The following is a 25791-nucleotide window of genomic DNA, read 5'->3' as shown; positions in this document are numbered from 1 at the left end:
AATCATACACAGCATTTATTTAGACGTGGCCACACGGATGTGTTAGCATTTATTGCTCAAGCCGTGGTTAAACTACATCACGAAAATGTAAATCGACAGAGGCAGGATTATACCTCATTTGTCTGGATTTTTCAAGCTCTCTCTAAAATAAGAAAGTGCAAGCCTGTGTTAAGCCCCCAGGCACCTAATTCCAGCTCTAAGACTCCGAGGCGGCAGCATTACCTGCTCCACCCTTGCAGCCCCGACCCCCCTGGGAGCGACCTGCCTGGCCTGGAGCAGCGGGAAGGGGCGGCCCTGCTGGCGGCAGCTGCGTGGGGTCTGCTCGTGTGCAGCTGACAGCCACCTGGCTGCTGTGCTTGTTTGGGGACCTGAGTATGGCATTTGCCCCCTCATGCTTGGCTTGCCTTTGGAGCCGCCAGGGCTGGGGACAGTGCCGCCTTCGCTGGAGGGAGGGGCCAGGCAGTCCCTGCAGCCCATAGGGGGCGGATTAATGCACCCCAATAAGATGAATGCTAGCATCCTCCCGCACAGCTGCTCGTCTCCTCACCGTGGAAGAGCCCCCAAACCCCTGGACTCGTGGCCTGGGGAACCAAAGTACCGGCCTGAAAGTGGTTTCTGACACAATCAGTGTTCCCCTTGTAGTCGGTGCTCCCAGCTCACCAGGGATTCTTTGGTGCCCATGTCAACAGAGAGAAGTTTAGCGTTCGAGAAGATTCCAGATGTTCTCATGGGACAAAGAGAGGGCCCACACACCAACTCTTGGCTGTGACTTTGATCAAAGCATGTGTTATTCTCACACTCAAACTGTCCCTGCAGTCTGGCAGGTGACAGATGGAGGAGGCCTCTGGCCTGGCTAGACCTCAGATGAGTGAGCGTAGGTCAAGACAAGACGCGTGTTAGGCTGCAAAAAGGCTGCAGGATGCTTGGCGATTCCAGGGCCGGGGCACAGGGCAGGGGTCTGTCTTGCATTCCAAGCAAGCAAAGGGGAGAGGGAGCAGAGCTGTCACGGCTGGAGGGAGGGGGGCTCAGCCCCACCGCGACACAGAGGCCATCGAGGTGCAAAGGTGTGGCCGGTTGGTTTTCAGCTCCAGAGAACACGGAGCTGTCACAGTGGACGGGTCTACCCAAGTGTCAGTGACAGAGGGCTCAGGACAGGCACCCAGCGCTGAGCTGGGTCTCCAGTCGCATGCCTGATTCTGGGACATGGACCAGGGCCGCGGAACCGGCGCCCTTCTGGAGAGACTGGGCTTAAGTACAAAGAGTGGGCAGACCTGCGGGCACGTGGGGGTGGCCCTGCGCCTTCGGCTCTGGGGGGAGTGGCTCCACAGACTCTGCCCCCATCAGGGAGATGATGCTTAGCCGACTGGGCCCCAGAGAAGAGAAACACCCAAGCAGGTGGGACCCACACCGGCTGAGCCCAGGGAGGAGTGGGCACAGGCAGCTGGTGGGGGCACCAGAAACCCACCACCTGTGGCTGCCAAGATATTGGAGTCCAGCTCCAGCATGGGCCCCTCCCTCGCCCAGGCCCCTCCCTCGCCCGGGCCCAAGCTGCTGCTCCTGCAGTCAGGCCACCTTGGGAGCACGAACTGACCTCTGATAAGCACAAAATAGTCAACATTTGCCTATTCCAAAATTAAACTACCTAAGAAATGAAAACTCCCCCTTGCGGCTACAGGAGGGAGAGGGCAGGCGGGAGGGAGCGGCTTGGGGACAACTAGCGTCTGTGTGGCTGACAAGCTGGCCAGCAGGCTGGGCCTCATCTCTGTCCACGTCACTGGGCCATTTGCACCACGACAGCTCTCCAGGCTTTCTCCTTGTCAAACTCCTTCAGGGGGCTCCTGGCCACCTGTGACGAGACAGGCAAAGCGTTACTTCTCTGGATCCTTAACCTGCTGGGCCACCAGGGAGCTCCCAGCTCTGTTACTTTGAGAGTCCTTCTCAGCCTGTGGGAAGCCCCTCTGGGAGGCCTGGCCACTGCCCTAGACTCTGGGGCTTCTGCCTACGTCCCATACCATGTGTCTCTGGCAGGGACAGAGCCAGGGCTGGGGCGGGCTCTGGACAGGGGTGGGAGGCTGCCGTGGCTGGGCATCCTTCTGACAGCCAGGGAACCAGGGGCTCAGGTGGGATGTGCCCCTGCCTTGTGAGGCCTCCTCCCGTGGGCCTGCATCCCAGCCTGGCAGAGCAGCGTCTGCATTCGGCAGGCGATCCGTCAATACCCACGGGCTGGGGGAGTGACACACACCATGGTGCAGGAATAAAGGGGGCGGGGGGCCTGGGAGGCTGTGAAGGCACCATCGGGGCATGGCTCACAGGAGCGGGGGCACCTGAGGCCAGGTCACCAGGCTGAGGACAGCTGCTGGGCTTGGCCCCCTGAGCCCCCAGACCCGCCGTTCTGGAACCTGGGGGGAGTGCTCTTGGGTGATGCTGCCTCTGGGCGTCCTGACACAGAACCAGGTGGCCCTCGTGTGGGGCTCAGGACGAAGCCGCCTGCGGGAGACTGACCACAAGGGGATCAAAGCAACGACCAAAGGAGTGAGACTTAAGATGGGAGGGGCGAGTGGTGGCCCGCGGGGGCGGCCCTGGAAGGCCCGCAGCAGGCGCCCAGGTGCACAAGGAGGACAGCGGCCGGTGTGCTCGGTCAAAGCGCCGCACAGGCAGCTCCAAGGCGGAGCCCTTCAGACGAGAGCCAGGGCCTGAGCAGAGAGCAGGTGACCTTGGGACTGGCCGAGGGGCGGGCGTGACCCCTCCAGAGCCTGCCGGCCAGAGGTCATTCATGCCGTGTCTGTAGCAGAGTGGGTGGCACCCCCTTGCTGCAGAGCCCGGTCCCGAGTGAGTGGGGCCGGGGCAGGATGCCTCCGTGACCCCCAGGAATCTTTACAAAGTTCTTTTCAATGTTTGTAAGAGTAAAGATGGAAGCATTCAGTCCGTAATATTTTTTCAGAAATGGGTTTGTGTTTACCTACTTGGCTTAAAAGTATATAACATATTTTGCCTTTTCAAGATTGTCTGGGGTGTTTAAAAAAATACCAAGTGACCCAAACAGCCTTGAAAGAAGTGAGCGGGGGTGGGTGTCGCTTCCTGCGGGGCCCGGGGGCAGCCCTGTGAGGCTGGGGAGTCGTCGGAGGCTGCTCACCGCGCCCGCGGGGCGCTCCGGCTGGCCGGTCTGCGCCGCGTCCCAGGCGGCGCCCACCTTGAAGTTCACGCACTGGATGACGGTGGCCGTGTTGAGACCCGCCTGCAGCAGCAGCTCCAGCATCAGAAGCAGCAGGAGCACGTCGTGGGATTGCTGTGTGGACACCAGGGAGTGAGCCGTGCAGGGCCCCCTCCTGGCCCTCGGCCACCCCCAGCCCCAGCGTCACGGCCCCTTGGCCCAGGCAAGGGGCCAACCTGCTTCCTGGGCTGTGCCCGAGGGCGGTTCAGCTCCCAGAGCACAGGACGTGAGCACTTGAGTAAATTTGGCTCCAGCAGTTCCAGGCCCTCCCTCGGCTGCTCTGCTGTGTCACTGTCCTGAGCAGCAGCCGTTCTGTCTCAGCGAATGAATTGAGGTCAACTCGCTCTAAGTTCTGTCGTCCTGGGTTTAACTGAGAGTCACGAAGGTGACCAGCAAGCAGCCAAACCCTGCGATGGTGCCACTGCTTGGGTCACGTCTCCCGCGGTCCCCGGCGACCACACGGGTCCACAGGGGAGCCACCAAAACCACCTGTGGCTTCGCCAAGAGTCCGGGATGTGGCGGAGGGGCCCAGCCACGTGTCAGCAGTCGGCTTGGTGGGCCCTGAGCCGGAGGGAAGAGCGGGACTGGGTCCTGGGGTGGCGGGACTGGGTCCTGGGGCGGCGGGACACGGGCACCGTCCGCAGAGCGGCCTGGGGCTCAGGCTGGAGGCTGGAGGGTCCTGCTGTGGCCGGGAGGAGGGTCTGAGGAGTGCCCTGGACCAGAGCCAGTGCCTTGGGGACCAGCTGGGCCACCCTGAGCGTCAGAGAACGGAGGTTGCTCTGCAGATGATGACAAGGCCACGTCTCCGTGGGGCTCTCAGGTGGCCCGGGAGGGGCAGCCTGACAGGAGTGAGAGCGGCCACCAGCCAGCTGCGCTGCCCGCAGGCGACAGGGGCTGGGACAGGTGTCTGCTGGGTGCCGGGGCTGACACCCTGGGGCACTTCCTTCCCGCGAGGATGGCTTGCCTCCCGGGGAGCACCCTGGCAGCTACTGCAAACCGGGCAGGACAGTGACACCCTGCACCCTGGACTCCCTTGCACTGATGCCACAGGTGACAGATCCATACGTGCCCTCTCCCAGACGACCAGCTGGAACTCCCAAACTCAGTGTCACGGGGAGAGGCTGGGGACACTCCCGGATCCAAAGAGGCCAGAGTGCAGCGTGACCCTCAGGGCTGTGAGAACCTCAGCCTGAGTGCCTTCTCGGCATGGTCTCTGGACACAGATGCTGTCACCTGGAACTTCAGCCCAGGGCGGCCGTGGGATCTGGGCACGCACAACACTGTCCTCAGTTTGGAAATATGCCAGAGTAAGGGCCAAGGTCACCTCCAGCGCCTGCCTCGGCCTTCAGATGCTTTGGGGAAATGACGCCCGCGTGTGTGTGTGTGCACGCACGTGTGCACCTGGGTGCTCCCCTGGCAGCATAAGCACATGTGGACACACACAGACACACGTGAAAACCGCGGGGAATCTGTGTTTACTGCACTAACCGTTCGACTTTTCTCTATGTTTGAAGTTTCTCCTGATGAACATTTGGGGACAAACACCGTCCATCCTGGCACAACGCGGGGCGTCTGAGGACTAACCTCACCTGCTGCCTGAGGCTGCGGCGAGGAGGCCCGACCCCCGAGAAGCCCCTCCAGACAGAGACCCTCCCTCCCCGCATGTTTATGCAGGAACCAGCCGGGTCTCTCATGAAACTGGACGAACAGTGACGCTAAAACACGACTGGGAGTTCCCCTCGTGGCGCCGCAGAAATGAATCCGACTGGGAACCATGAGGTTGCAGGTTCGATCCCCGGCCTTGCTCAGTGGGTTAAGGATCTGGCGTTGCTGTGCGCTGTGGTGTAGGTCGCAGACGCGGCTCGGATCCCACGTTGCTGTGGCTCTGGCGTAGGCCAGCGGCTACAGCTCTGATTCGACCCCTAGCCTGGGAACCTCCGTGTGCTGTGGGTGCGGCCCTAAAAAAAAAAAAAAGCAAAAAAACCTCCACACAAACGCGAATGGACTCTGAAAGGCCAAGAAAAACCAAGACGCCTGTGCGGAGGGGCATCTGGGGGCGCGAGGCTGCAGGAGACTGGGCAGAGCGGCCTAAGCAGGAGCACAGAAGCAGCCTGAGCGGCCAGGGTTGGCAGCAGAGCTGGGCCCGGCGTCCGTGGGACAGAACGGGCATCAGAGGACGGCGCATGGACACCTCACTGTCCAGAGAACCATATCAGCAGAACCAGCCCCACGTGGGTCAGGCCGGGTGCAGAGCCAGCTCTGGCCAGACAAGCCGTCCAACCCGGTGGTGAGTGCGCTGCGGCTCAGGGGCACATGTCTCTAGAAGGTGTGAAAGAAAATAAGGGGACGCACCTTGAAGGCCGGCGGGTAATCTTTAAAGAGCTCCGTGACCCTCAGGACGCTGACTGACAGGTACCCGGAGGCTGTGAAGAGCAGCGGGGCTGCGAGGCTGCAGATGGCAGCCAGCACCTCCACCTGCGGGCGGATGAGAGCGGTTGTCAGCAGCCCCGAGGCGCCGCCGGACGCAGCAGCGGCTCCACGGCTGTGGTGCGCGAATGGATGAGCTGGGGTGTGTCCGCCCCGCACGGGGCGCCGAACCTGAACCCGTTTCCCTGTGCCCGCTCCCTCCGCCCACACCGCGCGTCTGGCGGGTTCTCTCTGTCTGGGTGCAGCTCCCTCCGGACAAAAGAGCACTTAGGCGTCAATGCCCCCCACTGCCCTCAGGCCTGTCTTTGAACCTCCCAGGACCCTCCCCCCCTGGAGAGCAGGCCCTGGACCTGCTCAAAGGCCCCAAGCCCTGAGTGTCGGCTGACGTCAGCACTCAGGCCGAGGGCATCCGGGCCAGAGTCAGGGACTGTCACTGTCCAGCATCAGCAACAGGACAGGACGCGGGAGGGAGCTGGAGGGCTGGCCACCACCGTGGCGGAGACGCCCCTCAGGTGCCCACCCCCAGCTGCCCCCCTGCAGCCTGGTTCCCCGGGGTGGCCGCCCTGCTGGGGCAGGGCTTCACCTACCAGACACCTGCTGGGACACTCTGCTGTCACGTGACTGGCAATGGCGCTTGGAAAACACTGAGAGAAGGGAGAAGAAAGACTTCAGCGGTGACAGCCTGAGAAGTCAGATCACAAACGTGATTCTCTGACTCAGACCGTCCTGGTCACCAGGGGGGCCCGGGGACGGCAGCGGGGAGGCAGAGGGGCTCCTGCAAAGCACCAAGCGCTCCCTGACTCTCGGCTCTGTTGCGGCTGCGGGACCAAGCGGCTGGGCGCCCTGCATGGCCACGCTGCCCTCAGACACGGCACCCCTGCTCCTGGGCTGCTCCACTCCGCACAGCCCCGGGGACAGTTAACACGGGTTCAACAGCTTTGTCCCAGGCAGGGGCTGCCTTCAAACTCGCAACTGTCCTGGTGACGTCCTGGCCGTAGCTGCGTTTGTTGCTGCCTCAGGAGCTGATCCGTGAGCCCGCTCTGGGTTTCTCGTCTGTTTGCTGACTGATGGGGGACCTCCCTGATTCTCACCGCTGTTGCCTTCGGAGGGTGAGTTTCCGTCCGGAGTGTGCGCCAGCTGGCTGTAGGGCCGGCCGGCAGGCAGGCTCGGGAGCCCCCTGCCCACTAGGCTTTGACCACTGGGTGAAGGGGACTGTGGGCTCCTCCCTTAGACCCGCACCCCTACTCCTGTGTAATCAGCACATGCCTTTGTCCACCGATTTTAAGGCGCTGGATTTAGTTCTACACAATTCAGGCAGAGGGAAGCTTGGGGAGCGCAAGTCTTGACATTGCTGAGGGCTGGGCCCACCCTCCTCGGCCATGTACCTGCCCCCACCCAGGGTCCAGGTGCCCAGCCCAGCCTGCTGAGCCCGTGACCCCAGGCGGGTCTAGGCTCCAGTTACATGCGCACCCCACCAGGGAGGAGGAAATGCTCAGACCCGGGCAGCAGCCCAGTCCTCTCCAGTGGGACTGGCCACGCTGGGAGGGGCTCTGCATTTGTTAGGGGCTCAGAAGGAAGGCTCAGGGGCAGCAGGAGGAGGGCTGAGGAGGGAAGCAGACAAAGCAGGCGAAGGGCAGCATGTGTAAAGGTCCTGGGGCGGCAGGAACAGCGGCACCTGCACGGGGCCAGAGTGCGCCGTGGCAGCAGAGCTGGGGGCTCCTGGCCTGGGGTGTCCGCTTGCTCCTGGGGGTGTGAGGAGGCTCAGGTGTCAATGCAGGGATCCCTCCTGAGGCTGTTTTTCTTTTCTTTTTGGGCCGTTCCTATGGAAATTCCCAGGCCAGAGATTGGATCCAATCAGAGCTGTGACCTAGGCCACAGCTGCAGCAATGCTGGATCCTCAACCCACTGTGCATGGCTGGGAATCAAACTGGCGTCTCCACAGAGAGAAGCTGGACCACTAGCCCACTGCGCCACCGCGGGAACTCCCTGAGGCTGTTTTGCTTTTGGGTTTTGTGTGGGTTTTTTTGTTTTTTTTTTTTTGTCTTTTTAGGGATGCACCCGCAGCATATGGAAGTTCCCAGGCTAGGGGTCAAATCGGCACTACCGCTGCCAGCCTACACCACAGCCACAGCTACGCCAGATCCTTAACCCACTGAGCGAGGCCGGGGATCATGGATTCTAGTCGCATTAGTTAAACGCTGAGCCACGAAGTCAACTCCGAGAGGCTGTTTTTTCAAAAGGGTTTTCTGGCTGCTGGAGTGTGAGCAGAGGAGGGGCCGTGGACAGAGACCAGCCAGGCAGGAGGCCACCCAGGGGAGGCCAGGTGACCGTCTGCTCACTTGTTCGGTCCTGTCGGTGCCCATAGACGAGGCGCTGGCTCACTGCCCCAGGCACACCCCATCCTGCCCCCTCCTTCCAGGGCTGTGGGGGAGGGAGTGGCCGGGGGATTCAGGGTGGCTGGGGGAGGGGACAGCACCCAGGGCATGGGCTGGGGAGCAGGGGAGAGGCTGGTGGCAGCAGGAGGGCCCCTGGAGGAGGGCGGGTTTGGGGAGAAAGCTTGGGAAACACAGAGATCGCTGAGCACCTTCAGGAGGCTGGACACACCAGGGCCTGATTCTGGTGCCTCCGAGTCTCAGAGGCCAGACGTGCAGCCAGGCCTCCTCTCCAGCCGCCAGGCCCAGGCTGACCCTTCTCTGCAAGGCCGCCTGGCCCGGCAGCGCCCCCTCCAGGGCGTGGCTGCACCTCACAGCCTGCCCTGCTGGGTCTCGGCTCCTGTCCCAGGGGCCCTGGAGCCCTCAGATCCTGGGACCCAGCGAGGTTGGGCACGGATGCCACGGGGGAAAACTAGCCCAGGACACCGGGAGTCCAGCCCGGCCACCTCCGTCCCTCCGCCTCCCCGAGGCTGAGCTACAGGGTCAGGGCAGAGACTGGGATGCTCACATCCCGGCACTCACGAGAATCAGCCCCCGCAGGCGGGTGGACAGACCACATGACACAGGGACACAGCAAGGTGACTACTCAGTGGTGACGTCTGAGCATAAAGCACAGGCGGCCCTTTGGGGGCGTCGTGTCACGTCTGGAGATGTGGGGGTGCAGGGCCATTGTGAGGGCTCCAGGCAGGCATGGGAGCCCAGGCCCGGCGAAGGGGGTGCAGCCTGGGGGCCGTACCTTCCACGGGCTGCATGTCAGTGCAGCATTAACATTAAATTATGTAAGCAAACTTGGAATTACATCTAAAAGGACAGAAGGCCCACGTTTAAAACAGTACTGTTTGGAGTTCCCGTCATGGTTCGGTGGTTAACGAATCGGACTAGGAACCATGAGGTTGTGGGTTCGATCCCTGGCCTCGCTCAGTGGGTTAAGGAACCGGCATTGCCGTGCGCTGTGGTGTAGGTCGCAGACATGGCTCAGATCCTGAGTTGCTGTGGCTGTGGTGTAGGCTGGTGGCTGCAGCTCCGATTCAACCCCTAGCCTGGGAACCTCCATATGCCACAGGTGCGGCCCTAAAATGACAAAAAAAATAAATAAAATAAAATAAAATAAAATAAAACAGTGACCATATAATAAGCACTTATCGCATGGTAGCTGTTGGGGGTGTGGCCTAAGCCTTTACCGTGGCGTATTCAACCCGAAGTAATGTAAGTGTGCTGGCTTAAAACTATGTCATAAAACAAAACGAACGTTTTATGTTATAAAATTACATAAAGTAACAAAGCAAGTGTTTCCTGGATTACTGCAAGTATTCAGGAAACAGAATACAAGAAACGTAAAGTAATAACGGCAGCTAATTTGCCGACTCCTTTCACCCCCCCCCCCCCCCCGGTTCCCAGGTGCCCTGGTCTGGGGCCACGAGGACACTGCTGGCAGCGGGGAAGGGTGCTGCTCCGCCCACCAGGCCCGCTCCCACCCCTGGGCCCCCACGCGTTGCTGCCCAATGGCCACCAAAGCCACAGCGCGAGGGGCCCGGGGCTGCGGCTGGCGCTCTGCGGCCTGCCCGGGATGTACTCACGGCCACTAGGATCCAAAAGAACGCCACCGAGAAGTGGGGGCCTGAGACGGCGTCATCCACGTTCAGCGCGATGACCCCTCCGAGGACGGCGGAGATGCCGGCCATCACCTCGATGACCTGGGGGCGGACGACCGAGCGCGGCGTCACCCGGCGGCGGGGCCGGGAGGGTCCCGCGAGCTCGGGGCGGAGGAGCAGGGCGCCCCTGCCGAGAAGGTAGGGCAGCCTCCAAAGGAACACGGGACATGCCGTGTTCAACCCAAATCCCTGGCAGAGGAGGGAGGAGGCCCCTGCCAATTCAAAGGAAGGCGAGAAAAGGCACGGAAAGTAGGAAACAAAAAGATGGAGAAATACGTAGGAATCAAGCTCCGAGAGATGAACCGGCTGGATTCAATCGGCCCCAGAGAGTGACGGCTGAGGAGGACGTGAGAACAGCGCCCGCGGCGTGGAAACCGCCCAAAGGCAAGGGCAGGAAGAGGTGAAATGAGACGGAAAGACACATCGGGAAAGATTCACCAGACGGTAACTGCAGTTACATTAACAGCATGCGTTTTATGACAAAAGCTGTTAATCAGGTAAGAGAGTTGCCACATGATGAAAAAGAGGGAAAGCGGAAAGAAGGAATTCTAAACCTGTACGTAACTAAAAGCCCAGCCTCTACACGTCTGTGATGAAAAGCTGCAGAATTACAAAAAGGAATCAAAAACCCCCACCCGGAGTTCCCGTCATGGCGCAGTGGAAACTCATCCAACGAGGAGCCATGAGGTTGAGGGTTCAATCCCTGGCCTCGCTCAGTGGGTTAAGGATCTGGCATTGCCATGAGCTGTGGTGTAGGTCGCAGACGCGGCTTGGATCCCGAGTTGCTGTGGCTCTGGCATAGGCCGGCAGCTACAGCTCCCATCTGACCCCTAGCCTGGGAACCTCCATATGCCGAGGGTGTGGCCCTAAAAAGACAAAACACCAAAAAAAAAAAGGAAAGGGCCTAAAAGACCTAAAAAACAATTAACTAGGGAGGGTGGCCACGTGATTTATCCCTGAAACCAGGACACGGGAGTCAAAGGGGCGCGCTGTCCCCCAGGACAGCTCGTGTTACCGTGGACACGCCCACGCCGCATTCACCAGTCACCCTCCAGGAATGACCTAAGATAGGAGGAGGAAAAAAGCTTTTCTTACGGAATAGGACTTCAGGACTCGACCAGGAAATGCCACTTCATACAGAATGTTGGTGCTCTCAGAGACAGAACCCTAAAAAGAAACAAAACCTCAGCTCGGGGGGCAGCCACCCCCACAGCCCTTGGCACGGGCCGGCCTCGTCCAGCCATCACGACCGTGATGCTGCGATAAACTAGCATCTGGAAGATGCCCCCTGGGTCTTCAGGCGTGAGAGCACAACTCAAACACAGACTTTTTTCTTCATCTAAGAAAATGTGTTTAGCTGCCAAAGTCCTAGTTAGGAGGTGACACTTCCTTTGGCCTTGGTCTCCGCAGGTGACAGGACCAGGGGTGGTGCTTGATCAGAATCAAACTAGGGAGGAGGTGCCCCCCGCCCCCCGTTTCCACCCACCACACACTCTGCGCCCGGTCTGCCCCCTTCTGTGCGCAGGACCCACCTTCCGCTTGCAGCGCGCCTCGCCGGACCGCGCGGACACGATCACCGTGGCCGCCACGAGGAGCTCCAGCAGGAGCAGCAGGATCAGGTTGAAATTTATCTGCCAAAGGAGAACAGGTGCGTCTGTGAGACCGGCTTCTTCGCTCCCAGCCCGTAAACCTGGACCATCCCACCAGCGGGCCGGCGCCCGTGCAAAGTCCGGGCCACTCGTGCTGCCCAAAGCCAGACGCTGGGCACACACACCACCTCGGACTCACCTATGTCTTTTTGTTGGTTGGTTGGTTTTGGTTTTGTTTCTGTTGTTTCAGCCACTGCTGGCTCAGGGGCTGGACGTGACCCTGGGGCGGGACGTGGCCCTGGAGCTGGAGTCTGCCAACCCCGATCTAACAGCTGCCTTGCTGTTTGTCCCTCCCGGGTGTTTACTCTAAGGGGGATAAAACTGCTGTTCACACCAAAACCTGTACACATTTATAGCAGGTCCGTGTGCCACTGCCCCAAACAGAAAACACCAGGGTGTTGGGGTGACAGAGCAGATCTGTGTCCTGACTTTGGCGGTTACAGGAACCCATGCCTACGTTAACAGTCACAAAACGTTATACCAAAAAAGTTGACTTAACTCTATGATATAAAGCCAAGCAATTGGGAGCCTCCATGGGGCCCTCACACTCAGGGCCGCCCTCCGCCCGCCCTGCTCACCAGGGCCAGGCCCCCCATAGCGCCTCTGGGCCCACCAAGGTCATGCACGCTGGCCAGTCGTGAGCCTGCTCGCCTGCCCCGCGTTCCCCCTGCGGAAACCACAGGAAAGGCTCCTGCCCACGTGTTCCCTCTCCCTGCCTGCAGCTGGCCGGCCAGGGGGCGCCTCCCCGTGTGGCCCGGGCGTAGCCTGCCCCCTCCTCTCGGGAGCGGCAACAAACGACCTTCGCCTGAGCAATGAGAAAAACCTTCACTTAAAACACATGCACTTACAAACACTAATTCAAAAATCCGCAAGCACCCCAGGAATTCACTGGTGGCGCAGAGGGTTAGGGATCCAGCATTGCCACTGCAGCAGCTCGGGTCACTGCTGTGGCGCAGGTTCGATCCCTGGCCCAGGAACCTCCACATGCTGCAGGTGCAGCCAAGAAAAAAAGCTACATGGAACCCAATGGTCATGGCAGCTCTATTCGCAACAGCCCAGATATGGAAGCAACCTACGTGTCCATCGACAGAGGACTAGATAAAGGAGATCTGGTTCATACATACTGCGGAATATGACTCAGCCATAAAATAGGATGAAATTTTGCCATTTGTAGCAACATGGATGGACTTGGAGGGTCTTAGACTTCGTGAAATAAGTCAGACAGAGAAAGACAAATACTGTGTGATATCACATAAGTAGAATCTTAAACATGCAGCAAACGGATAAATACAACAACAAAGAAACGGACGTGCAGATACAGAAAACAAATTAGTGGTTACCAGCGGGGCGAGGGAAGGAGGGAGGGAAAGACGGGGGCAGAGGCGCAAACTACTGCTTATGAAACAGTGTACAACACGGGGATATGGCCAGTATTTTCTAATAACTGCAGATGGAGTATAAACTTCAGAAATTGTCAATCACTGGTGCACAGCTATAACTTACACACTATTGCACATCAACTCTACTTCAATAAAAATTTTTTGAATAAATGCAATTAATTAGTTTGGTCTGCAGAACCTTACCTGCAGAATAAAACAGAGAACCCTCATTCTTTTCCAGCATTTAGGAAACACTAACAAAAAGTAACCATCTACTAGGCCACAAAACAAACCCTGGTGGGTTCCAAAGAACTGATACATTCTATATTCCTGCATTTGACAGTATCTCAAAAAATTAAACACAGAATTACCATATGAAATTTTACTTCTGGTTATATAAATTTTACTTCTGGTTAATAATAATAATATTAGAAATCCCATAATAATATTAGAAATCAATGATAAATGAGTGACTTTTAAAAATAACCCATGCCGGAGTTCCCGTCGTGGCTCAGTGGTTAACGAATCCGACTAGGAAGCATGAGGTTGTGGGTTTGATCCCCGGCCTTGCTCAGTGGGTTAAGGATCTGGCATGGCCGTGAGCTGTGGTGTGGGTCCCAGATGCGGGTTGGATCCCACGTTGCTGTGGCTGTGACGTAGGCCGGTGGCTACAGCTCCGATTAGACCCCTAGCCTGGGAACCCCCATGTGCCGCGGGAGCAGCTCAAGAAAAAGCAAAAAGACGAAAAATAAATAAATAAATAAAAATAAAAATAACCCGTGCCTGGGAACCTCCATGTGTTGTGGGAGCAGCCCCAGAAAAGGCAAAAAGGCAAAAAATAAAAATAAAAATAGAAAAATAAAAATAACCCATGGTCCTGGCAATAAACAGATGGACACCCAAGAGCAGGAGGTGGAGGAAGTTTAATGAGAGGAAAACTCACCAAAGACTGGGTGGGCAAAAGGGAGCTGCACGGCCGCAGCCTCCACTGAGGCTGGGAGGGGCTGCGGCCTTGGTAAACGACACGGCCCCTGTCCACCCGCCTCCCCGAGGGCTCGGAGCCGGGGAGCAGACATCCGTCCTCGCTGGAAGGTCCCCTCCGCATCTCCCGTGGGCTAAACCCGGCAGGGGCGGAAGCACACAGTCCACCTGCTGGACGCAGGGGGGCAGGGCGTGCGAAGCGGGTCTGGGCCGAAGGGAAAGGCACACACTCGGAACCAAAGGCCGGTGAAAAGGGCAGGTTCAAGTCTGGGTGCAGCTCCCACGGGCCCGAGGGAGTCTGAGGCCAGCAGGCCAGGTGGGACTGGCCACTCACGCGTCAGGGCAGGGGCCGGGGGCACCCACGGACCTGGGAGGAGCGAGGCACAGACCACCGAGGCCGGGAAGGACCGCCGAACACACCAGGGGAGCGTAACAGAGCAAAGCTGGCTCTCTGAACGGACCAACAAGAGACACAACAAAACACAGGAAACAAAGAACTAACCACACCTGGCTCGAACTGACGCAGTGAGCAAGCCTGTGAACGACCATAACGCTATAATTTTGAAAACCTGGATGCTATGGACAAACTTTTCCTAAAAACATAGAAGCCGAAATCTGACACAATAAGATAGAGAAAACTACCACCAAGAATGAAGGCCGCCCTCCCCCCAAAGCCCCGGCAGGAGAGGATCCGACAGGCGAGCACACGCTTCAGGCAGTTCATTCTTCTCAGGCCCAGGCTCCTAAGATCAGGGGGAGGTAAGAGCTGCCGTGTTCGCTTTATGAGGCCAGTACAGCCTTGTTTCCGAAAGCAGACACAAGCAGTTTAGGCCCATTTCACTCAGGAAACTTGATGAGAAATCCCGAGCATGGGACTCGCCGGGCTGACCGGCAGAATGTTGTGAATAGCATCCTGTGGCCCGCACGGCTTGTCTCGAGCAGGAGCGTTTCACCCTCGGGAAGATCTGCCATTTGATGGACAGGGTGCAGAAAGACCGCCCTGACGCGTGTGGAAACGAGCAGCACGCGGTTACGGTTCAAAAACCAAGAGTGCCCAGCAAACCAGGACCTAAAGGCCACACTTTGGAGCTCCTGCTGTGGCTCAGCGGGTGGAGGACTCAACACTGTCTCTGTGAGGATGCAGGTTCGATCCCTGGCCTCGCTCAGGGATTAAGGATCCGGCACTGCTGCAAGCTGTAACACAGTCACAGATGCAGCTCCAGTTTGACCCCTAGCCTGGGAACTTCCATATGCCGTGGGTGTGGCCCTAAAAAAAGAAAAACAAAAAACACCATTCTTAGACTGGAAGAATTCATATGGTTAAAATGGCCATACTACCCAAAACAATCTACAGATTTAATGCAATCCCTATCAAATTACCCATGACATTTTTCACAGAAGTAAAACAAATAATCCTAAAATTGATATGGAATCACAACAGACCCAAAATTGCCAAAGCAATCCTGAGGAAAAAGAACAATGCTGGAGGCATAACCCTCCCAGACTTTAGACAATATTACAAAGCTACAGTATTCCAAACAGCATGGTACGGGTGCAAAAACAGACATAGGGCTCAATGGAACAGGATAGAAAGCCCAGAACAAACCCACACACCTATGCTCAATTGTCAACAAAGGAGGCAAGAATATACAATGGAGAAAAGACAGCCTCTTCAGCAAGTGGTGCTGGGAAAGCTGAACAGCTGCATGTACACCAATGAAACTAGAACACCCCCTCACCCCACGCACAAAAATAGACTCAGAAAGGCTGAAAGACTTAAATATAAGCCACAACACCATAAAACTCCTAGAAGAGAATGTAGGCAAACCATTCTCTGCCATCAACTGTACCAATGTTTTCTAGGTCAGTCTCAAAAGGCAACAGAAATAAAAGCAAAAATAAACAAATGAGACCTAATCAATCATTAAGTTTTGCACAGCAAAGGAACCCATAAGCAAAACAGAAAGACCACTTATGGAATGAGAGAAACTATTTTCAAATTATATGACCGGCAAGGGCTGAATTCCAAAGTGTACAAACGGCTCACACAGCTCAACGTCACAACAGCAACAAACGACCCACTCGAAAAATTGGCAGAAAAACGGAACAGACATCTCTCCAGAGGAGACGTACAGACGGCCAACAGGCACATGCAAAGATGCTCAACAGCACTCGTTACTAGAGACACGCACATCAAAACTCCAGTGAGGGAGTCCCCGTTGTGGCTCAGGGGTAGCAAGCCTGACTAGTATCCACGAGGGTGCGGCTTTGATCCCTGGCCTCGCTCAGTGGGTCAGGGATCCCGCGTTGCTGTGGCTGCGGTGTAGGCTGGCAGCTGCAGCAATGGATTCAACTCCTAGCCTGGGAACCTCCATATGCCACGGGGGCAGTCCTAAGAAGTAAAAAGAAAATTTAATTAATAAGTAATAATAATAAAGGTTGGAGAGGGAGTGTGCCCAGCGGCTTTCACCGTTTACTCATCCATTTAGTGTATTTCGGGGGCACAGGTCTAGACACGCTGGAATATTTGTTTAGGTTCAGGGATTTTGCCACAATCAACAGTGCTGCTAGGAACACCTTGCCTGGTAACACGTGCGTGTGTTTCTCCTGGGTGTGTGCCGGGCGGGTCCCCAGCGACGTTGGTGTATTTCTTCAGAAGGGACCTGCAGATGCTGCGGTTTTCCAAAGAGCCTGCAGCAGCACGTAAGAGTCGCTGGACAGAGGCAGGTGCCCGGGCCTCCTGCCCATCGGGTGCTGGAAAGGGCATGCCCTTGGGGTCCCGATTTACCTCCTCTGGTTACCAGTGAGGCTCAGCAGAGCTGTCCGTGGGCACCGCGGTTTCCTGCTGCCCTTGACTGTCTCCCGAGGCTCCGTAGCCGGGGCGCCTCACTCTTCGTGTCCTTACAGCGTGTGCGCCCGCTGTGTGCAGGGTGTGCTGGGGTCCCCTGAGCCTCAGCGTCCAGGGCCGGATCTTCACAGAGGCAGGTGGGTGGCAGCGGGGTGCCAGGTCAGACACTGCAGGGTCCCAGCCCACCATGGTCGGACCCCTGGGGCGGCTCTCCTGTCCTATTGGGATGTCTGTGGGGTGGGGTGAGCCCCCAGCCTCTCCTTCAAGGGGCTCCGCCCCTGGTCCCCACCTGAACCTGCCGGGTCCTGCCTGCAGATGCACATACTCTGGGCCCCTGGACAGGTGTCCCCACCTCTGCCTAGCGCCTCTTCAGTAAAGAAGCCTCAATCCCCAGGGAGGCTTTATGATTTCCTACCAAACAGTCTCCAGACCTTTCGCTACATTTACTCCCAAGAACTTCATACTTATGTCCATAAAATGATATCTTCATTTAAGTAACATTTTCAAAAATTTCTGTTTCTGGCGTAAATGTTTTATATTGATTTTCAATCCAGCAACCTTGCTACATGTGCTTAATAAACCAAACGTCAAGGAAGCAGAAATCAGAGTTCCTGTCGTGGCTCAGCGGAAATGAATCTGACTAGTATCCTTGAGGACGTGGGTTCAATCCCTGGCCTCACTCAGTGGGTTGGGGATTCAGCATTGCCGTGAGCTGTGGCGCAGGTCACAGACGTGGCTGGGATCACGTGTGGCTGTGGCTGTGGTGGAGGCCGGCTGCTGCAGCTCAGATTCGACCCCTAGCCTGGGAACCTCCATATGCCGCAGGTGCAGCCCTGATAGAAAGAAAGAAAGAAAGAAAGAAAGAAAGAAAGAAAGAAAGAAAGAAAGAAAGAAAGAAAGGAAGGAAGGAAGGAAGGAAGGAAGGAAGGAAGGAAGGAAGGAAGGAAGGAAGGAAGGAAGGAAGGAAGAAAAGCAGAAAATCATCTCTTCTGCAGATGAGGGCAGGACAGGTGTTCCTTTCAGAGCTGCATGTCTGTCCATTTCTGCTGCCCCACACGCCTGACTGAGATGTCCTCTGGCCACTGCATCCTTCTCCTGATCTTAAAGGAAATGTGTTCACACAGGGCAAAGGTGTCTCTGAGCAGGTCCCATTTCCCATGAGATTTTTCTCGGCTGCATTGTTATTTAAACGACAAGGCATGTAACAGCCTGATTTATGTTGGCAGGATTGAAAATCTGGTGAAATGCATTACTACGCGTTACTATGTTACTGTTTAAGAACCCTTGTAAAGGAGTTCCCGTTGTGGCGCAGTGGTGAAGGAATCCGACTGGGAACCATGAGATTGAGAGTTCGACCCCTGACCTTGCGTTGCCGTGAGCTGTGGTGTAGGTTGCAGATGCAGCTTGGATCCCATGTTGCTGTGGCTGTGGCATAGACTGGCGGCTACAGCTCCAATTAGACCCCTGACCTGGGAACCTCCATATGCCATGGGAGCGGCTCAAGAAAAGGCAAAAAAAAAAAAAAAAGAACCGGTGTAAAAGAGATGCAAAAATCAGTAAGTCCATCCACTGAAATCAATGAAGGAGTTAAAGACAATTCTTTTCTTCAGAAGCATAAATAAAACTCTCAAAGCTTGTCAAACTCAAGAGCCATGGCACACATGTCCTGGGTACCTTCCAGGCATTTCCTACCCCACAGACAGAGCTCGCTGACTCCAGCTCTGTGCCCCCCAGACTCCGTGCCCCCCTGGGCTCAGCAGAGCCAGGAGCACAGGAGCCCCGGGCACCTGCCCCGAGGGAGAAGGGCAGGAGGAGACAGAACTCACATCCACTGCTGACGGGTTCAGGACAAGTTTGCATCCAAACCAGATCAAACACGTCGTGGTGACAGCAAACGAGGACACAAACAGTATCTGAAAGTTGGGGATCTGAAAGACAAGACCGGAGGCGGAGAGGCGACGTGAGCTTCAGCCGCACTGCTGGTCCTTAGCCACAAATCTGGAGGACGTGGCTGTGGCATCCGCCGGGCAGGAGCCTGCTGCAGGCCGAGGGTGGCAGGAGGCAGCAGGGCCGACGGGGGCGTGGGCTGCAGGGGCGCCTCCCTGGGGGGGCTGTGCAGTTGCCCAGGTCGACAGAGATGGGCCAGAAGGGGGACTCACCGCGCTGACGTTTCTCCTTGAGACCGCGAAGCTCACGATGGCCGAGGGGATGCACTGAGAAGAGACCAGAGCAGGGAAAGCATCCCTGCGGTCACTCTGGGTCCTGCCCGAGACCCACCCCTCCGCCACCCCACGCTGAAGGGTTCCAGGTCTTTCAAAATGAGCCATTCTGGAAACAGTTTTAATTGTTCTCATGATGAAAGGACAGCTGGAGACGGTCCCAGCTTCCTGCTGCCTGTGACCAGGGGCGTCTTAGTAAGAAGTACCCAGAAAGGGAAGGAGGAGAAGGCGCAGGAGCCCAGGGCCCCTCGGGGGTCCCCCACTGTGCCCTCCCAGGAGCCGAGGCCGGGGGAGAGCCCGGGGGCAGGGCGGTGGCGAGGGGGACAGGCGCCAGTCTTGCTTCATCCATCATTTTCAAAAGTAACAAATACTCTTTGAAGCCCCAGCCCATGAAGAGATTTTGAATGAGGAGCGTGTGGCAGCAAAGGGTGAATCTCAGAGCAAACACCCCAGCTGCGTGACTACAAACTTCGGGCCTGACAGAGGGATGCTACTTACCGAGCCCGCAGCACAGCGGAGGTAGTCCATCTCAGAAGGGAAGACGTTCCCCAGGTAGAGCGAGAAGCCCGAGGTCACAAGCAGGCAGCTCTGCGGACGGCAGCAGGGTTCAGGCGCTGGCCGAGGCGGCCTGAAGGTCAGGCGGCTGAACACCTGGCCTCCGACCACAGCCCAACTCCGCACGACCTGACTCCCCAGCCACCCGCCCTCAGGGGCAGGCTAGGCCTCAACACTTGTTCACGGGAGGGGAGATTCAGCACAGTGGCGCCTGTCCCCAGAGAAGGCCCCCAGCGTGCACAGCCTCAGGGACCGCAGGGACCTGCCCTGGTCCAGATGCAGAGTCGAGAATAGGACCCGCCCTGCTCTGGGCACCGGAGGTAGAAACCCACTGCCATAGGCTGGAGGCCAGTGGTGACCAGGGGTCGCCCTGCGACGAGAGCACGGGGGGGGGGGGCCCGAGGGCCCCGGGGCAGCGGACACCTCGGCACACCCTAAGTGAGGGGTCATGTGCTGGGGTGGCAGGCTGCTGGGGGTGCTGCGCAGAGTCCAGGACGCCCCGGAAGGAGAGGGGGTGACCGACGGACCGCCGCCCCACCCGGAGGAGCATCCTCTCTGACCTGCGTGGTGGGGGTTCCAGCCTCAGGGGGACTGGGTCTCAGTGTGGGGGGAGGGCGGGCAGGAGCACGGGGCACCCAGAGGGGCGAGGTCCCGGTGGGCTCCTGGACCTCAGCCCCAGGCATGTGGAGCCCTGCAGTTCTGCCTGCAGAGAGGGGCCAGCCCAGGCCACCGCAAGGGCTCCGGCTGCCGTCTGAGCGCTTACCCTAGCATGTCAGGAGGGCCGTGCCCCGGGCCCCACGCCTGCCCCAGCTCCCTGCTGGCCCTGGCCTCCTGCCTCAGGTCACTGTCCTGCTGTTCGCCTGCCACAGGCCTGTCCTGAGAGCGGAGCCCCCTCCCCACCCACGCAGGCCCCAGGAGTCAGGTGGCCTGGCACAGCAGACCACCCAGCAGACTGTCAGCCCTGGGCTGTCCGGGCCACGGCAGCCACAGCTCAGAGGCCAGCAGGGCCCGCGTGACAGACAGTCACGAGCCGAGAACACAGAGGACGCCGCCAACAAGCGCAGCAGTGCCCGCGAGGTGCTCAGACGCAGACGTGACCCGGGGCCGCTCTCTCCCAGCCGCCTAGGACCCACCCCGGCCGGGGACCCTTGGGGGCAGAGTCGCATGGTCCTGGCGAGCCACTTACCCCCATCAACACGGACAAGACCCATGTCTTGTGGCTGAAGCACGGGGGCAGCCTGGACGAGAGCTGAAGGTCACTGGGCTTGGTGTCGGGGGCGTAGCTGTGGGCGTCCGGCCTCCCCCGCTCCAGGGTGGGCGCCCGGTCGTAGCCCAGCTCCTCCCTGCACTGCTCCTCCCGGGCCATGGCTCTCGGGACAGACGCTGACGCGAGCGGCCGCAGGGCTGGGCACCTACGCTGCCACCTGTTTGTGATTAAATCACAAATTTAACTTATCATCACCTCGAAAAGACTCTCAAATAATCAAGTTTTCCTTCTTTCTTTCTTTCGTCTTTTTCTCTGAGCCCAGGGCACCTGGAAGTTCCTGGGCCAGGGGTCGAACCCACACCACAGCAGTGACCCAAGCTGCTTCTGTGACCATGCTGGATCCTTAACCCACTGTGCCCCGAGAGACCACCTCAAATAAGCTGTTTTCAATAAATACTTTTTAAGCTGTTTTCAATAAAAGAACTATCATTTGGCTCCCAGTCCTGGGAACTTGAAAATAAGCAGTCATTTCCACAAGCGAATGCAGTCGCTCTCCCGGGGAAACCAACCGAAACAGCGTCGGATCGCGGCAGGATTGCAGGCTTTGAGCCTCTCACTGACCTGGGTCCCCAGACATCGCAACTTTCGCTTCCATCAGCAGCCTCTGGATGTGCTGCTTCCCGCAAGTTGGCCGCATCTCTCGGGGCGCTAACGGGGCAGGAGACACGCCCGCGCTCGGAAGGGTTCCCTGTCCCCCCTTACCTCCGCGGGGGTCCCAGGCTGGGAGCCGGCCTCTGGGTGAGGGGCGCTGTTACCCGGCCGTCCTGCCCTGGGCTTCCAGCAAGAGCTTTTCACAGACCACAAAGGGCCAGCAGAACTGCCCTTAAGCCAGGGAGGGAGGAGCACGCCCTGAATTTCAATGAGGACTTGAGGCAGGGGTCCTGGCTGGTCCGCGGGGCTTGTGTAACCGCTGGCCCAGAGCTCTGCTCGGCCCGGAGCCCAGGGGCCTCCCCAGGTCCACTCGCGGCAGACAGGCTGCGGCGCCAGGGAGGGCATCTCAGCCGAAAAAGTGGACCTCAGTGCAGAATCCCACGGAGCACAGGATCCTGGCGGGCGGAGGGTGGGCGCCTGTTTTGGAAACAGAGTTTCAGCCTCCATCCTTCCAGGCAGCCCTTCTCCATCCCCTGCGGTCACACAGGGAACTCCCCCACGAGCTCACACACATGCTTGTGCTCAGCTTGGCCGGCCTGGCCCTCGAGCTGCTTGGGATTCTGACCCACTAGTTCCTGTGGGCAGCTCGGTGCCCTTCATTTCTGCTCACCAAGCACAGGGTACAGACGGGCATGTCCTTCACCCAGAGACACTGGCACCCACGGTCACAGCCACAGTCTCTGTGTCACGGGAAGTGGAAAGCCTTCTGAAAAACCGGCTCCTCAAGCCGCAAGCCCACATAAAAGCTTGAGCAGAGGCTTCAGGACCGAATCACTGAATGCGCCGTTGTCTTAGAGTTTTAACCCAGCAGGAGGAGGACTCGAGGTAATTTTCACAAACTGGGAAGTCAGGACGGGGTTTTGAACCGATTGAAAAGCCTCCCAAAGGCCTTGATTGCCTCTCTCTTTTGAAGTTATAAACAGAATTAGCAGCGATTCTCCGACCAATGGAACTCTGCGCTTCTCTTTTGTTTGAGAAAAGTGTTTAGCAATTTCACCATTTCTGTCCCTTTGCAAAGTTGGCCTCAAGAAACACAAACAAGCTGCCTTGAATCAGAGATCATGAGGCAAATGCCTCACGGGTCTTTGGTCGGAAGCCTCTCAGGGAAGATTCTCCTTGTTTCTTGCGGCAGCACTGGTTTCCAGAACAAGCCCCACCCCTCGATCAAACCACAGTGGCTAAGGCACCCGTCCCCTCTCTGTGCTGCCGGGGTGCTGCTCACACTTCGATGCTCACGCTGCCCTCCAGCGAATGTGTGCAGCGTGAGCAGAGCAGCCCGTGTCCTTGCCACGTGATGTCTAACGGGCACACGCAAGACAAAGAAATGCGTGTGCTCGGTGGTGACACCCCTGACTTTCTCCGTGATGGCAGGTAAGTCAGGGCAGGACATCTGGGTGCTGCCTGGGGAGTCAAGGCTGGCTTCCCTGAGCAGGAGGAGAACCGGGCAGGGGCGCAGAGAGCTGGCGCAGAGGTACTGCAGGTGCAAGGGCCCCGAGGTGGCAGGCTGGAGGACGGTGGTCACGGGAACCACGTGAGGGAAGGTGCGGTGAGCCATCCAGGTACAAGACACCTGAGGACATGGAGACAGCCTTGGCTTTGACTCTGACAGGGGCTTGCCGGAAGGTTCTGGGCAGAGGAGCAGCCAGCCCCTGGGAGGAAACGGGCTGTGCGGCAACAGGTGAGAGCAGGTGCTGGCTGGGGTTGAGGCACAGTGGCGGGAATGATGAGAAGGGGGACCAGCGTTTGAGAAGCCCACCTGATCTGTGGTCCGAGTGATGGGGTGTGAAAGGGCAGGAGTTCGGCAGGCTGGAAGGTTCTCCGCCTGAGTGGTGCAGAAAGAGCTGCCTCACCTGAGATGGAGAAGCCTGGGTCAGGAGTGTCATCGGATGATGAGGCTGCGGTCTCTGTTGGATGTCCAAGCAGACGTGCTGATAAGTTCAGCTGAAAAGGCCAGAATCCAGGGGAGAGGTTCGGGCCAACAGATGCAAGGAGCAGCCCTGCGAAGTGGACGCTCCCCTGCACCTCTCGTTCCTCTGGCGCCCCTGCAGGAAGCTCAGCCCAAGCTCCCAGCCCTCCCTGTTGCACGCTCTCATTCCAAGTCCTCTCCCCACTCGCTCAGTAAATCCCTGGAACCTTTCCTATTCCCATGTATATTTCCAGCAATGGGCCAAAAACGGGGCTTAGCAGCGCCCTGTGTTTGCAGAGCGAGTGTCCCCGCCCCCAGGAGGGACGATGGCAATACCGTGCATCTGCAGAGAGGCAAGGCCAGGCTGTCGATGAGACCCATGGGACTGACTCCGTAAAACCAGACCATGCCCTTCAAATCCAAACCGGACCCCAGCCCACATCAGCAGGACACACACAGTCTCCAGCGGCGCACGGAACATACGTGTAAAGAGACGTGTGTAAGCAGGAACGCCTCAGGAAATTTGTTCCAAAAATTAATTCATCCAAATTTTATTGTCTGACCACGACGAAACTAAATTAGAAATTATTAACAGAAAAATATCTGGAAAATCTTCAAATATTTAGAAATTAAACAATATACTGCTAGAGTTTCCTTGTGGTGCAATGGGCTAAGAATCCGGCTTTGTCGGAAGTTCCTGTTGTAGCTCCGCGGTAATAAGCCTGATCCGTGTCCATGAGGACATGGGTTGGATCCCTGGCCTCACTCAGGGCGTTAAGGGCCCAGTGTTGCCGTGAGCTGTGGTGTAGGTCATAGATGGGGTCTGGATCCCACATTGCTGAGGCTGTGGTGTAGGCCGGCAGCTGCAGCTCTGATTCAACCCCTAGCCTATAACACATCAAATTTTGTACAATGTAGCTGAATCAGAACTTAGAGAAATACATAGTTTTGAGTGCTTACATGAGAAAAGTTCCAAAAGTCATTACCTAATTTTTCAACATAAAAAGTCAGAACACGAATAAAAATAGAAGACATAAAACAATGAATAGAGAAAAAAATCAATGAAACCAAGAGGTATTTTTTGAAAACACACATTAAATTGATAAACCTGTAGCTAGACTGATGAAGACAAACAAGAGGGAAGACATAAATGTCTGATATCAGAAATGACAGATGGTTCATCACTACAACACCAAAAAGATGGTAGAGGAGGAGTTTCTGCTGTGGCACAACGGGACTGGCAGCATCTCAGGAGCACTGAGATGAGGTTCCATCCCCAGGCCCTGCCCACACAGCACATTAAGGATCTGGTGCAGCAGCTTCGGTCACAATTGTGGCTCGGATCTGATTCCTGGCCCAGCAACACCATATGCCACGGGGTGGCCAAAAAATAAATAAGATGGTAAGGAAATAGTATGAACAACTTAAGCCAATACTTGGACGCTATGGATGAAATGTGTAAATCCCTTGGCGTTCCTGTCGTGGCTCAGCGCTAATAAACCCGAAAATTATCCATGAGGACTTAGGTTCGATTCCTGGCCTCGCCAAGTGGGTTAAGGATTCAGCATTGCCATGAGATGCGGTGTAGGTTGCAGATGTAGCTCGGATCCCGAGTTGCTGTGGCTGAGGTGTAGGCCAGCAGCTGCAACTCCAATTCAAACCCTAGCCTGGGAACTTCCATATGCCGGGGGGTGTGGCCCTAAAAAAGATTTAAAGAAAAAGTATACATCCCTTAAAAGATGAAATTACCCAAGTTTATGCAATATGGCTCAATACTGGTAACTTAAATAGCCCTTCAACTAATGGCCAAAGTGAATTTGTTAAAGCAGATGTGCGAGGCTTGTTTGCTAGACCACAAGACAGGCTGTTCTGGTTAGGACTTCGAGACATCAGGTGTAAGCCAGAAGGACTTCCCCACACCTCCGTATGTGAAAATGTCTTCATCATTCAAATACCACCTTGGCCAAACATGAGAAAGGCAAATCGACATACAAAAAGGATAATAGATCATGACCAAGCAAGTTTTCCCAGGAAAGCAAGGGGTGGTTTAGCATTTGACAGTAAGTATAACTCACTCCTCTTAACAGGCTAATACGGGGCGGGGGGGGGGGGGGGCGCGGAAGGCATGATCCTTTAAATAGATGCAGAAAAAGCCTTTGAGAAAATTCCACACCCAAGCATGCTCAGAGCGTCAGAAAACACGAACAGAGGGAATTTCCTCAACTCCAAAGACCGTCTGTCAAAGACGCACCTAACAGCACGCTGCGGGCGAAAGGCTCCGCCCCGCGCCTCTTCCTGGAGGAGGGAGCAGCCCACGTCCGCGAGGCCCCGCCCACCAGCGCACGCCCCACGTGCCAGGCACGCCGTCCCGCCCACCCTGCGCCACTCCTGGGGGCCGGCGCACTAACGGCCGCAACGGCCAGCTGCGAACAGGCTTCTGCGCACGTGGGGCGCGCCCATTGGCCAAGGTCGACGGGGCCTGGGCGCAGGCGCGGGCACAGCAAGCCTATTGGCCCGTCTTGAGGGCGCGCAGGCGCAGGCCGAGGGCGGCGGGAGCTGCGTGCCGCGTGCGGCCACCTCGGGCAGCGGCGGCGGCTGAGGCTTCGGCGGGGCC

The 25791-nt window shown here is 57.3% G+C and overlaps 1 protein-coding gene across 1 annotated transcript; it reads right to left on the bottom strand.

The window, feature by feature from the left end:
* Window positions 1-1607: 1607 nt before the first annotated feature.
* MLC1 (modulator of VRAC current 1) lies at window positions 1608-19341 on the bottom strand. The gene is made up of 10 exons (XM_047788418.1): window positions 19297-19341; window positions 18739-18792; window positions 18406-18507; window positions 11255-11353; window positions 10818-10889; window positions 9648-9764; window positions 6226-6282; window positions 5564-5686; window positions 3134-3286; window positions 1608-1846 (listed from the first exon to the last, which is right to left on the bottom strand). Exons 1-10 carry the CDS (start codon window positions 19324-19326, stop codon window positions 1772-1774), a joined length of 882 nt encoding a protein of 293 aa, XP_047644374.1. The 5' UTR covers window positions 19327-19341; the 3' UTR covers window positions 1608-1771.
* Window positions 19342-25791: the final 6450 nt, after the last annotated feature.

The sequence above is a fragment of the Phacochoerus africanus genome, chromosome 7 (genome assembly GCF_016906955.1).
Source record: "Phacochoerus africanus isolate WHEZ1 chromosome 7, ROS_Pafr_v1, whole genome shotgun sequence".
NCBI classification, from domain to species: Eukaryota; Metazoa; Chordata; class Mammalia; order Artiodactyla; family Suidae; genus Phacochoerus; species Phacochoerus africanus.
The sequence above is the reverse complement of the archived record's forward strand: the minus strand, read 5'-3'. Positions and strand labels throughout refer to the sequence as shown.